The 16,884-nt window shown below is 41.6% G+C and overlaps 1 protein-coding gene across 1 annotated transcript; it reads left to right on the plus strand.

Annotated features, from left to right (window-relative positions):
- The first annotated feature begins 656 nt into the window (after positions 1–656).
- Positions 657–16,842, plus strand: kpnb3 (karyopherin (importin) beta 3). The gene is made up of 26 exons (XM_058622433.1): positions 657–811; positions 3,023–3,103; positions 3,685–3,877; positions 3,985–4,087; positions 4,690–4,786; positions 4,873–4,977; positions 6,461–6,583; positions 6,665–6,785; positions 6,859–6,946; positions 7,600–7,706; positions 8,160–8,284; positions 8,390–8,479; positions 8,640–8,813; positions 8,893–9,111; positions 9,217–9,300; positions 9,396–9,528; positions 10,299–10,420; positions 10,499–10,595; positions 10,703–10,875; positions 10,977–11,088; positions 12,288–12,343; positions 12,421–12,543; positions 14,542–14,761; positions 14,851–15,079; positions 15,164–15,305; positions 15,904–16,842. The coding sequence occupies exons 1-26, from the start codon at positions 734–736 to the stop codon at positions 15,988–15,990; spliced, it is 3,282 nt and encodes a 1,093-aa protein (XP_058478416.1). The 5' UTR covers positions 657–733; the 3' UTR covers positions 15,991–16,842.
- Positions 16,843–16,884: the final 42 nt, after the last annotated feature.

Here is a 16,884-nt window from a genome sequence, read left to right on the forward strand (position 1 = left end):
TTGACAGAAATTAAAGATAAAATAATCATAGTTTTGAAAATACAGTATGTATAAGTGAACAATAGACTGATTGTATGAGTTGTTTTTAATTTCCCCAGAATGAGCCTTTTATATTTATATATAGAGCTATTATAATAATAATAAAAATAATAATAACAATAATAATAATAATAATAATAAATCCACATTTAAGGAAATGTAGCATAATATAGAAACAGAAAACTATTTGAGTATTAATGTTTACTCTGCAGTTAACTCTGACTACTATGAAAAATAGACTACTATGTCTATACTATAATTATTTTTTTCTTTTGATTAAATATTGGGGGAAAGGTGCGTCTGTCTCTTAAAAGTGAATGAAGCGAACAGAAAAGGTGACTTCAAAAGGAAAACAACGAACAACTTGGATAATGTCATTGAGTAAATATACTTAGTTACTTTTTCCTCCCATACAATTTGTAAACTTCCTTCAATTCCCGCGCTTTGGTGATTCACTGTTAGTTACAATGCAACAACGCATTCACTTTCTTGTGTTGACTTCATCCAATAGCCGCTGGGAATCCGCGTGAGCCAATGTTGTGCGTTTGCTACAGACTCTTGGTCCAATGAATAGTGAGTAAAGTCAATAAAGCAAACCAATGGGATGACAGCATCATTGTGTGACCGAAGCAGGGTCAGCCGGTCTAGTCTCGCCGCTTCTTCACCCGCCTGGTCTTTTTCGGATCTCACTGCAATGGCGGAGCAGCAGCAGTTCTACCTCTTGCTGGGTAACCTGATGAGTCCTGACAACACCATCAGGAAACAAGCAGAGGTAAGAAAACGAAGCGCTGCTGTTTTCCTGGCTGACAGACTCGGTCACTGTCGGAAACGATACAGTCTGATTAGCGAAAGCTAACCGCTGGTTAGCAAGCCAACCCGGCCGCGCGCGCAGCGCAGTAAGCATTCACGTCAGGCTCAGAGAGTCCACGTGCAGTGTGAGGCTGACATCGAGTACTAGTCGGCTAACGCTAACTTCCACCACCATGTTGCGTAGTTATGAGGATACGTTGTATACCTAACTGATAATAGCCCAGTTTTGCCAACATGTGTTTGTCTGTGTGAAGGTAAACGAGTGTGACTGAAAGCGAAAGAAAGCGAAATTGCTGGCACCACTCTCCCATTTCTCCAGCTGACAGTGAAGCTAGTATTCTAGCTAGTGGAGTACAGGAAGTAGCAATATGCTAAGTGTTGCCAGTTTTATTAGCCGATGAGCTAGCGTTGTGCGGGTTACTCAAAGATTAACCAGAGTTTTACTGCGTGTAATAATTAAAGCTACTTTGTTTTCAGTGGTGAGCGTTTACACAGCAATGGGCAGCTTATTCCGAGGACAAGTGTTAGCAGTTATGCCACTTGGGCAAAGACCGTGAAAGTATTTTGTCTAAATAAAACAATCTCTTTTCTTTTTATACCCCACCATAGTTAGCATCTCGTCTCTGTAAAGCCTGCTTTTGTTACCACTCCCTTTATTAGCCGCAGACTTGGATGAATCTTATCACACGAAGCCCCCACACCTTCTTTCATCGCCAGTCAGCGTTTCCCTTGTACCAAACAGACTTTCTGTCGCGCAGCTAATCTCATTGGAATTCATCGTGTGTAGAAACTCTGCCCATTTTCTTACACACAGAGTAGGAATTAATCCACTGGTATTAACATTTGTCGGTGATCAGATAGGGATGTAGCAGTTTATACAACTTTTGTCATAGTAAATGTTAAGATTATACAAATCTCTAAACCTTCATTTATCGCTGTTACAGCTGTTTGTTGTGGTCAATCAGTTCATATGATCATGAAATGTAGTTTCAGATGAATGGTTTTGTTCAGTAATAAGATCTGTCCCATCAAACTATCATTGATGTTCCTCCCTGTCCTAGCTCTCGTTATGCAAAAATGTACCTGAACACCCAGTAAATGTTTGTTTTGTTCCAAAAATATATTCAACTTCACCAGGTTCAGTTACTCGATGGCATATTTGTTTGCCATTTAACCATTGCTATTTAAACAGCTGGCATGTTATCCGATGTGCCTGTTATTCTTCTGAGCATACACCCAGTAATCCACATTATCCCCACAGACTCTGTCTACATCAGCACCCAATATGCATCAGAATAGTGTCTTTTTAAATGTAAATCTCTGGCCTAGGTTTCACTGTGGGCTATGTTGTGAATGAGTAGTATAGTTAAGTATCAGGGATTTGATTTTCATGTAGTTGTTTTTGATACCCACATTTTTTGCTTTGCTACAATTTTAGACCGTTTACTGATTATACATAAACATCTATTGGGAATGAGCCGATACAATCCTAAATATCAGTATAGGTCTAATACTGGTCAAAATCACTGGTCCGATATCATAAAAAGAAAATCATAAAAAATATAAGTTAAAGTAAATACAATAACGGCGTTTTTAACTTGCTAACTTTGCCTTTCAGAGTAGACTGATTGCTACATTAAGGATTATGTTATTAAAATTGCAGTTACGGCTAGGTTAGTACTTTACTTCATAAACTCAATTAATTTAAATGATGTGAAAAGACTATCAGATCAGCATCGAAAAATTCTTGACATTGTGATATCGTATCGGACATGAAAATCAAGCATACCCATTAACAAGTCTGTCATTGTTATATGGCTTCAAATATACATTATGATTTTACCAATGAGTACAGTTGGTGGCCAATGGGATAATCTGATTTGTATGACAAGCATTTTAAGACTGATTTCACAGTAAAAATGAATTAAAATGCAATTCAATTTTAAATTGATACTTGGACAGCCCACCTGCAGCATCTGTTTTGGCTTATGCTGCGCCATGGCATGGAATTACAGACAAAATGCAATTTCTTGTGACTGCAATAATAAGGGAAAGGACAAACTCGCCGTTGGTGATCCGTTTTTTAACGGTGACAGCTGTACATCTGTGATGCTCACATGTTCCAGCTACAGTTGCATCTTGTCCTCAACACTGTCCACAATTGTCTTTGTAGGAGACCTATGACACTATCCCGGGCGCTAACAAGATCACATTCTTGCTGCAGGCTGTCAGAGATGCATCTGCTGCAGAGGAGGTTTGTATAAAATGCTTTTCCATGCTTCAGCTTAAAATTGTGTTTTGAGGACAAACATATACAGGACCCATTAACCATGTTATGTGCATTATCCATGGTCTTTTATTACAGTAGGAACAAAGAGTGTTTCATGTCAGACAAGTACAGGAAAATCAAGTACATGCAGTATCACCTCCTGCCTGCATTTCTGCAACCTGCTCACTTTGAAAAGACTAGTCTGTCGTCACACGCATGCGGCACCACAGCCTGACATGAAGACACATGAGTCGCGGTTCTGGCATTTGTGCCATTGTGTTTACCCCAAGTCCAGCAGCTGCTTATGCTCCCTCGTTCCTTTTCCTTGAGGCTGATATTTTTAGAGTCTTGAAATGGGAGCAGACAGATAGGTGGTTGGCCATATGAGAGTTGCTTCAGCCTCTTTAAGATGCTGCAGGTCTTGACTTCACCTCCTTATGCTCAGCAGCTGCAAACTATATAGATCTATCTGTACATTTTGAGATTTGACATTGGTTTTAAGTCTTAAGTTTAAGCAGGGGTTCACAGTGGGATCATGGCGATAATCAAATATTTCACTGATTCAGGTCAAACAGATGGCAGCAGTGCTGCTGCGGCGTCTGTTGTCGTCGTCTTTTGAGGAGGTCTTCCCGGGTCTGACCCTGGAGATGCAGACGGCCATCAAGACGGAGCTGCTAAGCTGCATCCAACTGGAGACCGCGATAAACATCCGCAAGAAAATCTGCGACATTGCAGCTGAGCTCTCCCGTAACCTCATTGGTAATTACACACAGGTTTTTACAAGCAGAAATTTTTACATGACCCTAATTTATAATTTGTCTGATTAATCAATCTGCAATAATCTGATTTTGGTATCTTTAATCTAGATGATGATGGGACTAACCAGTGGCCAGAGGTGCTCAAATTTCTGTTTGACTCTGTCAATTCAGACAACGTTGGTCTGCGAGAGGCTGCGCTCCATATATTCTGGTCAGCCACAGATAAAGTTCACTACTTCCTAGGAGTGTCATGATCTCCGTTGTAAATCGAATGTCGCTCGATACAACATCACAATCTCCACCTTCGAAAGCAAAGGTGGAATCGATGATTTAACCACGCCCCCAGTGTGACGTCCTGCAGGCGTGCTAGAGATGAAAACAAACATTGTTGTAGTTGTAGCACAACAACCGGTTACCTCTTCCCGCTAACCCAATGCTGCTTCAGTAATAGTAACCCTCGTAACTGCTGTTTTGGGCAACACGTTGACCGAACTTGAATCCCCTCCCACCTCTCTGAAATCACCGGTGTGGAAATATTGTATTCCCTGTGAATTTGTCAACGTTTGCGTTGTCCACAAGAAAACTGTGATGTGTAAGCTATGTTATACATGTGTAGCATAGCACTGTACATCTTTGCATGCATCATAAGGACATAGACATAACTACAAAAACAATTCTGTTAACACAGGCAAGTCTTGCGTCTTCAGAAAGAAAAAAGATAAAATCGTGACCATGACACCCCTACGACTTCCACATTCAAGCAAATGTTTGTGGGTATATTAAATATTTTTGTCTTTCTCTTTTTTTTTAAAGGAATTTTCCAGGAATCTTTGGCAACCAGCAACAGCATTATATGGAGGTTATTAAACGCATGCTTGTTCAGTGTATGCAGGACCAGGCAAACCCACATGTAAGGGCTACGACGGTTGCAGATCAGACAGTTTTCTGACTGTGATATTGTCCACCCGTCTGATTTCTACAAAAATAATTCTGCAGATTCGTACCCTGGCGGCTCGCGCGACGGCGTCCTTCATCTTGTCCAACGAAAGCAACTCTGCTCTACTGAAGCAATTCTCTGACCTGCTGCCAGGAATCCTGCAGGTGAGATGCCAGGACTGTCACTGTGTCTTCGTCTGTGAACATCCTCGTATCATTCATTCTTTCCATATTCAACTAAAAATCTTAAAAAAAAAAAATAGTCCTTTTTATTACATTATTTTATAATCTCAAGTGAAAAAACGGAATGGATGCAATATGGGGATAAGGTCAATTGAACACTCTAAAAGCGGTAGAAGATGAATGGATGGGTTGTTTTTCCCCATCATGTTTGGCCTAATCTTGCTTTTTTTTTTTTATTTGCTGCATTTGATTTCAGCACAAAAATCAATCAATGTATAATATGAATAATGAAATGATGAGCCATTTTTTTATTGAATATGGAAAGAACAAATAATACAAAGATTCTCAATACGGGAAGTTACATTTTACAATTTCTTTTATGAAAAGTGTCTTTAAAACAGTCTATATACATTAATGCCATGCAGCAAGGGTCAGTGTTAAATGCGACGACCATATTGAGTTAGTTTATGACCTAAATCCATTTTATGGAAAGTAAATAAAAAGAATGTTAACATGAGACTACAGTGCCTATCTGCAGCCTGAGTAGCATACTAGAGCTGCAACTGTTATTTTCATAATCAATTAACCTGTCGATTATTTTCTCTATTATCGAGTAATTGTTTGGTCCATAAAATGTCAAAACGTTAAATGTTGATGAGTTTTCAAATGTCTTGTTTTGTCCACAAACCAAAATGATTCAGTTTTTAATGATTTCTTTATCTGGAGCAAAGCAATTAAGAAAATATTCACATTTAAGAAGCTGGAAACAATCAGAAGTCTTGTTTTTAATCATGATAAAAAGCATCAAACTGATTAATTGATTATCAAAATAGTTGACAATTAATATAGTAATTGTTTCAGCTCTATAGCACACAATGAAAAACCGAAGTTTGTTAGATTACTAAATTAATCGCCCACTATTTTAAAATTCAGTTTATTCTTTTTAAATAATAGAAGTAAATTCTCCAAATTTTTTTCCCTGTTTCTGCTTCCTATATATCAATATTTTCACTTTCATTAAAACTGATCAATTTGGACATTTGAAAACATCCCAATTGTTGAGGTTTGGGAAGAACCGTTAGCATTTTAATTACCAATCGATTAATCAGCATAATCAATGATTTTTTTTAAATCATTTGTTGCTTCCTGATTGCAAACACATTGCAATTACACACAGAGGGAAGGGATCTGTTCCTGTAAATGGTAGCTGTTCCTTCCTACAGTTATTTATTAATACAGTATAATCACAAGGCTGTGAGGTGTTCATCTAGATTACAGGATTTATTTAATCCAATTTTTCAAGTTATTTCACAACAGCTCATCAAGCTACATGACAACAATTTCTGAAAGTGTCTCATGACAGATTTAGAATTTAAACTCTCGGCTTATAGCAGCATTTCAAATTGAACGTTGTCTTGCTATCGATAAAGTTGCAACACTAACCTTATCTTGTGTTACTGATCAGTCGGTGAACGAGTCCTGCTACCAAGGAGACGACTCTGTGCTCAAGTCTTTGGTGGAAATCGCAGACACAGCGCCCAAATACCTGAGGCCCAACCTGGAGGCCACTCTGCAGCTCTGCCTGAAGGTGAGTTGGGAAGAACATAAAGGCACAGCGTGTCCTGTCATTTTTGTCAGGTTTTTTTAACATCTGCTCATGTGTCCTCAGCTGTGTGCTGACAACAACCTGAGCAACATGCAGAGGCAGCTGGCATTGGAAGTTATCGTCACCTTATCAGAGACGGCAGCGGCCATGCTGAGGAAACACACCGCCATCGTGGCTCAGTGTGGTGAGGATTTTTGCTGTCTGTTAATTTTAAGCCTTAAGTTTGGAGCGGTTCAGACATTTTGTTGTGTTCTCAGTGCCCCAGATGCTGGCTATGATGGTGGACCTGGAAGAAGACGATGAGTGGGCCATGGCTGATGAGCTGGAGGACGATGACTTTGACAGGTAAAGTCCTGGTTTATTATCAGTGAGACCCACATCATCTGTACTAGGGACGGCTGGGAAATGCATCAATATATCTGACATTAGACAAGATCTGGTCTTAGATTTTGATTTTCATGTTGTGATAAGGTATCTCTGATGAACTTTCCTGGTTTTAAAGGCTTTTGCATTGATCATATTTATTATATTGTGTGTATATTTGTGAAATCCACTTATAAATTAAGCCTAATTATTTGTAATAAAATTTGACCACATTTATAGGCAATTTCATTGTTTCTAACATGCACAAATATCCTTCATTTAAAAAGCCAAAGAAATAACCAGGTATTATCTGAAAGGTAATAACTGTATTTTAAGCATGTAGTACAGATAATAAACAGTAGATATTAAGTTTGTTTTTTTGAGTATTGTCACTGTCCTTTTGAGAAGCATAAACATCTCATCTGTTAATTTCCCAGAGGGAACCTCCCAAAGGGATTAATAAAGTCGTCTGTCTGTCAAAAGAAAGCTTTCCATCAGCCCAGAGAAACAATATCTTGTATATTGGGCAAAATATCAAAAATGTCCCAATTTTTGTGTTGCGTTCCATTGAAGGAGTTGAATGTTTGCACTCCTTCACTGTGTGTGTGATTGTGATGCGTTTCTTCGCACACCAGTAACGCTGTAGCTGGGGAGAGTGCTCTGGACAGAATTGCCTGTGGTCTGGGGGGAAAGATCATTTTGCCCATGATCAAACAGCACATCATGCAGATGCTACAGAACCGTAAGTAAAAGTGACTCATTAACAAATGGAATCCATTAAAGTGTTTGCATTAAGTTGTAATGTGTTCACTGTGAACTAATGATGGACATGAGCATTCCATTGTTTGCTTGATTATAAAATGTTGAACAGTTACTGTGACAATTTCTAATATTAAAGATACAAAATCATCTTTCTACTCAAAACATTTGTGGCATGTCTGTTGCCACAAGGTGGCAGCAGCTGTTAGTGGATTTCATGTGTCGTTAGCCGCTCCCTGTAGTTCAACACTGAATCCTGCATTATCTTTAACTAGCTCTTGTGCTTAGAATATTTGAGGAATAATATAACTGAATGTCAGCTGGGATCGACACCAGGTCTCTCTGTGATCTTCATGTGGAGGATAATGTGGTAGGAGATGGATGGATGCCCATCTGTTCTTTGAACATGAGTTTAACCATGTGCGTTTGTTGTTAGCTGACTGGAAGTACCGTCACGCCGGGTTGATGGCATTGTCTGCCATCGGTGAAGGCTGCCACCAGCAGATGGAAGCCATCCTGCAAGAGATCGTCAGCTTTGTCCTCCTTTTCTGCTCTGACCCTGTAAGAAATGGGCTGGGGTTTTTGTTTTTTGTCCCTGATGTTAACAGGCATTGTGTACATGGCAGGTTTTATGTGTTGAATGATGAGTTGTTTTATTCTCCTCAGCATCCAAGGGTCCGTTATGCGGCCTGCAATGCTATTGGACAGATGGCTACAGACTTTGCCCCGACCTTTCAAAAGAAATTCCACGATAAGGTATAAATGATGTGTTGAGTTTGGGGATGCATTCAATTTGTAGTCGGATCTCAGAAGTTTCTGAGATCATGGACTCTCTTAAAGTGTGGTGTGATTCATAGCTGACCGGGCAAGTGTTGGCAAAGTGTAAACATCTGACCATGTATGCGCTTCCTTCCAGGTGATCTCAGCTCTGCTTCATACCATGGAAGACCAGAGTAACCCCCGAGTGCAGGCTCATGCTGCCGCCGCCCTTATCAACTTCACAGAGGACTGTCCCAAATCCCTGCTCGTCCCATATCTGGACAGTTTGGTTCAGCACCTTCATGTCATTATGGTTGCCAAGCTGCAAGAGGTACAAAAAGGCTAAGAGAGCAAAAACTGGTCCAGCATTTTCTTCACATGGCTTCTCATGAGCCTCTCTTTCTTGCCAGTTGATCCAGAGAGGCACCAAACTGGTTCTGGAGCAGGTGGTGACGTCCATTGCCTCGGTGGCTGACACGGCCGAGGAGAAATTTGTGCCATACTATGACCTGTTCATGCCGTCGCTCCGACACATAGTGGAAAACGCGGTGCAGAAGGAGCTGCGGCTGCTCCGCGGCAAGACCATCGAGTGCATCAGCCTGATCGGCCTGGCTGTCGGCAAAGAGAAGGTGTTGTGATCAAACTGTCCAGAGATTTTAAATTGCATTTTCTGTGCATGTTAATGCTTGAGCTGCTCTCACGTCTGAACTGTGTGCGTTCTCTTCTGTCACCAGTTCATGCCAGATGCCTCTGCCGTCATGCAGCTGCTCCTCAAGACTCAGACAGACTTTAATGACCTGGAGGATGATGACCCTCAGGTAGCAATGTCCTTTGAGCCAATCCCATTCTTCCCATACATTTTGTTTCTCCATAGCTAATGTGTCGTGTGTGTGTGTGTGTGTGTGTGGTCTAGATCTCGTACATGATCTCAGCCTGGGCCAGGATGTGTAAGATCCTGGGGAAGGAGTTTCAGCAGTATCTGCCCGTGGTTATGGGCCCTCTGATGAAGACGGCCTCCATCAAGCCGGAAGTGGCTCTCCTCGACAGTAAGCTCAACACCAAAGTAGTTACAATATATCAACATTCTGTCTATATCCTGAGATATGGTGTTAAATTATGGATATTGTCATATCGTGGAAAGGTATCTGTGATGACTTCCTGGTTTTGAAGGCTGTTGCATTGATAATCATTTATTATATTAAATAAATTAGAAACACACTTAATATTATTTATGGATTACAAGCATCAATATATCTCTTTATAAATATGAAGATATTATTTATAGGTCATATATCACCTAGCCTGAGATTTGAAGATTGTGGATGAGCCAGTTATCTGGAAATTATGGGAAAACACCCAGATGTGGACATCCAGAGACGATCAAAACTTGCTTTATTTTATGTGGTAAATACAAAAGAGATGGTTTTTCTAAAAATCAGTTTTCAATACTGGGAAGAATTGTCACTTTGCCGTTAAGGCAGTTTTGGCATTTCTTTTATTTCTTTTTTTTTTTTGTATGAAGCAACTTTTTTTGGAAGACTTTGATCTGTGATTATAGATGCACTCATCTGACTTTTTCAGTCCAGATACCCAAGCTTTGCACATCAGCTGATACATTGTTGAATTAATAAACTATTATATACTGAGATTTCTTATATCTCGCAGCCTTAATGCATATAACACATACTTATCCTGATATGACAATATCCAAATTCTAATGTCATCCATGTCTGTCAAAGGCATTCAAAAAGAAACAAAAGCAGTAAAAGACTTTTGTAGTTCTTCATTTAAAACGATGTCTTGTACTGTCTTGTAGCCCAGGACATGGAGAACATATCAGAAGATGAGGGCTGGGAGTTTGTCAACCTGGGAGATCAGCAGAGTTTTGGCATCAAGACGGCTGGTCTGGAGGAGAAAGCCACTGCCTGTCAGATGCTGGTGAGTCCGAGGGATGCATGCATGAATGAGTTGGATATGGAAAAACAGTTCAGTCACTAAAATGTTCCTTTTTTCCAGGTGTGTTATGCCAAAGAGTTGAAGGAGGGTTTTGTGGAGTACACGGTGCAGGTGGTGAATCTGATGGTGCCTCTCCTCAAGTTCTACTTCCACGATGATATCCTTTCCTTGATTTGTCTTTTGGGCCTTTTTAATGCTGGATAAACGACATGTTTTGGTTTTAAAATATGAGGCTTATTTCTGATGTTTCCATAACTGTGTCACGTGTGCGGGTGGCGGCAGCCGAGTCCATGCCCCTGCTGCTGGAGTGCGCCCGTGTCCGAGGGCCAGAGTATCTCACACAGATGTGGCACTTCATGTGCGACGCTCTCATCAAGGCCATCGGCACCGAGCCGGACTCTGACGTCCTGTCAGAAATCATGCACTCGTTCGCCAAGGTAACTATGGAGTACTTTGTTGTGTGACTAAAATAACATTTCTGTCACTGTCTTGTGATCTGACTGTTGGGATGCGGGCTTGTGTGTTTTATTTTCTTTAGTGTATTGAGTTGATGGGTGACGGGTGTCTGAACAAAGAGCATTTTGATGAGCTGAGTGGCATCTTGAAAGGAAAACTGGAGGAGCATTTTAAGAACCAGCGTCTCAGACAAGGTAAATTTGAATTTTTTTTCACATTTAGGTGATAATTCTTTCCCTTTTTTTTTTGGTTGCGTTGCGTTACTGAAGCATCTATACATCGTCAGCACTTTGTTCATCTCAGGCTGATTTTTGTAGATGGCTGTGCACTTGGGCGGCCACAGTAAAACATGGCTACCAGCTGGGACACAAGGGCAAATATTTTAGCACATAAATCAAGACTTGCTTAAGTTAAAAGCTACAATATTTTAAGAATGTTTGCATATTGTTGCTGTTGCATGGCCTCATCTGATGTCTCTTTTAAATAGAAAGTGCTCACTTATCTGCACTGAAGTCTTTAGAGAAAATAATTTTACGTAACAGCACACAGGAGTTGTAGATCCACTGCTGCCTCCAACAGGATATTCAAATGTTATTTTGCGACTTCATGGTTTGAAAACCTAAAATGGTCAAATAGAGCTCATAACTGACCATTCTGACACGTTCTAATCTAAAAATATTTGTTCAGTATGTCCTCCATGACCGGAGCACAGACTCAGTCTGATACAGTCACATGTAGCTCGCTGCTTGCCAGTGGCGATCAGCGGTGCTGTCCCTAAGTGTTTTTAACTGATTTACAGTTCGGCAGTGTTCGGCTTGATCCTTGTGTCGGACGTCTCTTCCTGTGACGGCACTCTCGCAGTTTTCCGCGCACGCTGCCATGTTGATATTGTCAGAGAACTAGTGGAGGGAGGGGGAGAGGAATGGAGCACAGGGAACAGGAGCTGAGCGAGTGAGCGTTGTAAAAAGGACAAATCAGAAACCCCCTGGTAGAAGTGGGTGTGTGTTTGCCTGTGTCTCATTTGCATATAAAGGGACCAGGCAAAAAACCGAGCGTTCTGAAAGTGGCGGTTTTGGCAGGGTTATTGAACTGCTATGGTGCTTCATCCTTATGGTATTTTGACCAAAGCATGTCACAGACATGTTTATTAGGACACCAGGGAACTATTTTAACTTGGGGAAATAGGGTATAATATGTCCCCTTTAAGTGGCTAAAACCTGTTTCCTTTGCCATGTTTAAATGAAGGTAAACATCAGTGTCAAGCTGACAATCGGAGATAGGCACTCGGTTAAGTCGTTTACCTCATACAACCAAAACAAACACAACTGAAAATTTTTTAATCCAAAAAGTATTTTGAAAAAAAGTCCTCACATAAATGCTTTATTTCTTCCAGCTAAGAGAGAAGATGAAGACTATGATGAGGAGGTGGAGGAAACGTTACAAGACGAGGTAAATATTCCCATGATGGTCAAAGAAACAAAGTGAATGTTAAGATGGCCTCCCCTCACCTTCTGTTCCGTTCTCAGGACGAGAACGACGTGTACATTCTGACCAAAGTGTCGGACATCCTGCACTCTGTGTTCAGCAGCTACAAAGAGAAGGTGCTGCCCTGGTTTGAACAGCTGCTGCAGCTCATCGTCCAGCTAATAGTAAGTCTGACCAACTTCTGTCTATACTATATACTATACTAGTATACTATACTATACTACGTTGATATTAGTGGTGCAACGGATCATCATTGATCCGTGATCCGTTCGGATCAATATCTTCGGTTCACACACGTGATCCGCGGATTGATTTATTAAAAAAAAAAAAAAAGTTGTGCGCATGTTCAGTCCACACACGTGGTCATGGCGAGCGGAGGAACCGAGGAGCTTGAACACCCCGCGTCATTTAAATCCCCTGTATGGGAGCATTTTGGCTTCCCTGTCAAATATAATTACGAAGGAAAGAGGTTAGTGGATAAAACTGTGACGGTGTGTCGGCACTGGCACAAGAAAGCCACATGACAGTGAAAACACATCAAGCATGGCCACGCATTTGAAGCGACATCACCCCGCTGTTTCACTGACAGCAGTGAAAACGAAGGCTGCTCAACAACCGCTTATCACCGTGGCATTTAAGCAGCCCCTTGTTGCACAATCAGACCGGGCTAAAGCATCACAAACGCTATCGGTGTGTTTATAGGTGCAGACATGAGGCCATATTCCCTTGTGCAAAACGAGTGCTTTAAACACATGCTGAAAGAGCTTGAGCCACGTGCGCCGTGGCGCACCCACTTCAGCGAAAAGATTGTGCCAGACTTTTTTTGCTGATCCGATCCGTGATTCTGATCCGAGGAACGATCCCATCCGTGAGTTTTTTGATCCGTTGCACCCTTAGTTGATATCAGCGCAATATCAACTGTTGAGGAATATTTAGATTATTTGTCTCTGTGCATGTCCTCGCACAGAGCGACACTGAACATAGGAGCTCAGCTTCGCGGCTGAGACACAAATAGATCACTGCCGTTGTTGCGGGCGAGTGCGCCTGCAGTTATAAAACGAATCAATGATTATTAGACTAAAATATTGAAATATGCCAATTCTGATATGTTCATGTACTCAGAACGGACGGAGGAACATAACGAAGACAAGTTAGCTTACCGTTTTATATGATGGGTTAGGGTTATGCCATGTTTGTAGTCAAGCTGTGATATGCAAACTGTTGCTGGCAAACTTTGCATTTGACTTTTTTATCGCCACCTATTTTTGTAAAATGCTGCCACACTGCCGATGTCTTTGACATGGATGTTAGAGGAGGACTGACTGTAGCTCAACATTAAATAAAACCACCGGATGTTCTTTAATCTTTCTGTCTCTCCAAAATACTGAAAACAAGGGGGGTGTTCTCTGAAGACACGCTGTTACCTGTGGAACAGGAGTGCTCTGAAAACACCCCCATTGGCACTTGGTACATTCCTCCAGATGAAATCAAATAAACCAAAGACTGTATGAAATTGGCAAAAAGTCAAACCAGAACGTATTGACTGATTAATCGACCAGTCGACGGGGACTTTATAGCCCTAATCAGATACAGATATACACACTGTGCTCATCAGAACTCATTTAGTCTCACCTATAGTGAAATTAACATATTTGTCATACTTGTCGCAGCAAATGTATAGTTATAAATGTTCTTCATTGAGGAAAAATAAACTTGGGGAATTTGTTGTAGAGGGCGTAGCAGCCTGTTTAGCCTACTGTTGTAGTCAGTCATGTCATTGCCACATTTTAAAGCCAATATTGGTGGATACCTTTTATTGTGCATCCATAAAATATCACATTTTAACCCACTGATGGAGGCAGCGGTGGATTTTTTTCCTGTCCCTGCGACTAAATGATCAATAAAATCTTGCTGGCTAATGATTCTCGTGGTTGACTGTCTGGTCAAACTTGCATATGAATATTGTTGCTTATTGCAAAATAATGAAATTCTGGCACCACATAAAAATACTAATGCAATGGTATGGCTAGCCCAGCGTCAGTGTTTTCTTGACTTGTCTCAGGAATGCTGTGAACTAGGTGACGGGTTACACCCAGTTCTGACGTAAATGGAGCGCAGCTTAAGAAAAGCACAAACTAACCTGATGTGTCACTTGTCTTCAGTGTCCCAGCAGGCCATGGGCGGACAGACAGTGGGGTCTGTGCATCTTTGACGATGTGTTGGAGCATTGCAGCCCCTCCTCTTTCAAATACGCCGATCACTTCCTGCCACCGATGCTGCAGTCACTGTGCGACCACAGTCCCGAGGTTCGGCAGGCGGCAGCATACGGCGTCGGTGTGGCGGCTCAGTACGGAGGAGAGAACTACAGCCAGTTCTGTACAAGTACGACCTGACACTGCTCTTCATCTGAGGATGTTGTTGGGTTCTTGATCGCTTTGATGCACAGACGATGTCCTTGTGTTCTTTGTCAGAGGCCCTCCCCCTGCTGGTCAATGTCATCCAGACTGCAGACTCCCGTGCCAAGGAAAACGTCAACGCCACAGAGAACTGCATCTCTGCTGTAGGAAAGGTGATGAGGTTTCGACCCGAGTGTGTCAACGTCAACGAGATCCTCCCCCACTGGCTCAGCTGGCTGCCGCTCCTTGAGGACAAAGAGGAGGCTGTCCACACGTTTGATTTCCTGTGTGACCTCATCGAAAGGTAGAGCAGCTGCCACCTGATTGCATGCACTTTTGAAAAGTGTCCTCCCCCACCCTCACCTGACGCTTCCTTTTCTCTCCATAGCAACAACCCCATCGTCCTCGGACCAGACAATGCCAACCTCCCCAAAATTTTCCTCATCATTGCGGACGGAGTCGCAAACGAATCGGTCAAGAGCGAAGACGCGTGCAGCAAACGACTTGCAAATGTTATCCGCCAAGTACAGGTGAGACATCAATTACTAAACATATTGCCAACAATTTTAAGTGCTTTTTTAAAAGATAATTAAAACTAAGTCAGATTTTTCAGCTTCTTAAATATCAATATTTTCTAATAAATCATTAAAACGTCCATTTTTGGTTTGTGGAGATAACTTCACATTTGAGAACTTTTTCTGACATTTAATGGGCCAGAGGATTAGTGGATTAATGGATTATGAAAAGAATAATTAGTGACTCTACTCCTCACTAAAACTATGGCTGCAGGATTGACACGGACTAAAGGCTCACTTAAAATCTCTCCCTGCTTACGTCTGATGTCTCCTGAGTATCTTAGTCACTTGAGCTCACTGTTGCACCAGCCTTTTCTACTTTGTAGAAACCACTCATGTTCCCCACATAAAATTCCATAGGGGAAATTGTCATGTTTAGTTTGCGTGGACACGGGTGCTGCTGGTCTACTGCTGCCTCGTGTGGTCACTTAGTGTCACTGAGGTGAATCTGAATAAAGGGCTTCGAACACCGAAGTTGCAGAGTAGTGTTTGATTGCCAACAAAAAAAAAGTGAAGCTTTGTGATACTGACCTGAGTGTGTTGTGTCTTCCAGGTGTCGGCAGGTCTATGGACACAGTGTGTATCGACACTGAACGAGACGCAGCAGAAAGCCATACAGGACCTACTGAACACTGCCTGAGCTCAACACCTGCTCCACCTCCCCGATCTTTAAAAAAGCCCAGAAAAAAGCCCATGAAGAAAAGTGGAGCTCCTGGATCTCTTCCATATAACTCCCTCTTCTTCTTCCTCCCAGCTCTGATCTGTTGTGTGAATGGATGCCGGCTTCACCCCCTCCTCCTCATCACCACCACCCCAAAACCCGCAAAGGACTTTGGGAGCAAGTTGGATGTTCATTAACGACAACGGAGGACATTAGATGTTTTGACTTTAAGACGGTCCCTACGTTTTCTATCCGGACGTTTTTGTTTCCCCAGCCGTTCCCTGATGTTTGACTTGGTCTCGCCGTGCCCATGCAGCCCCAACACATAATGTCATTGGACAGTCAGGCTCAGAGCGGCCGCAGTGGAGGAAATTAAGGGACAGCGACATTTTAACAGACTGTGAGCAAGTGAATGGGGTGAAAAATGCACACAAAGGCAATCACTGCCCGTCTCCTGTGAATTTCTTTTCTTTCTTTTTTCTTATTTTATTTCCTTTTGTTCCCAGTGTCACCTGGGGGGAAGCAGCCTCAAAGAGGGTTTGTTTCAAAACTAAACAGCATGTGGCTAACTCTAGAAAATATAGTTAGGAAATTTCCATCATTGTCTGATCAAGAGTTGACATTATATTTCAGACGAACATAGGCGGGAACTGTCTGAACCGTTCGTGAAGGTTAGCTGGTTATTGGTTGCAGCACGAGTCAGAGGGACATGACATGTAGAGTTTTTGTACAATGCGTGATGTTAAACTTGATGGTTTTGACCCTTCACTCCTCCTGCAGGTATGTGATGGAATTGCAGAAAATACCAACAATAAAATTCCATTTGATTAATTCTGAGAAATTAATTTCTCATTGAATTTGATTTTCTATTGG

Source organism: Solea solea, chromosome 2 (genome assembly GCF_958295425.1).
Source record: "Solea solea chromosome 2, fSolSol10.1, whole genome shotgun sequence".
Classification (NCBI taxonomy): Eukaryota; Metazoa; Chordata; class Actinopteri; order Pleuronectiformes; family Soleidae; genus Solea; species Solea solea.

Coding starts and splice junctions, on each gene's coding strand:
- kpnb3 (XM_058622433.1), top strand. CDS start 734: ATGGCGGAGCAGCAGCAGTTCTACCTCTTGCTGGGTAACCTGATGAGT. Junction 9,301..9,395: donor TGGAGGATGATGACCCTCAG/GTAGCAATGTCC, acceptor TGTGTGGTCTAG/ATCTCGTACATGATCTCAGC. Junction 11,089..12,287: donor GAACCAGCGTCTCAGACAAG/GTAAATTTGAAT, acceptor TATTTCTTCCAG/CTAAGAGAGAAGATGAAGAC.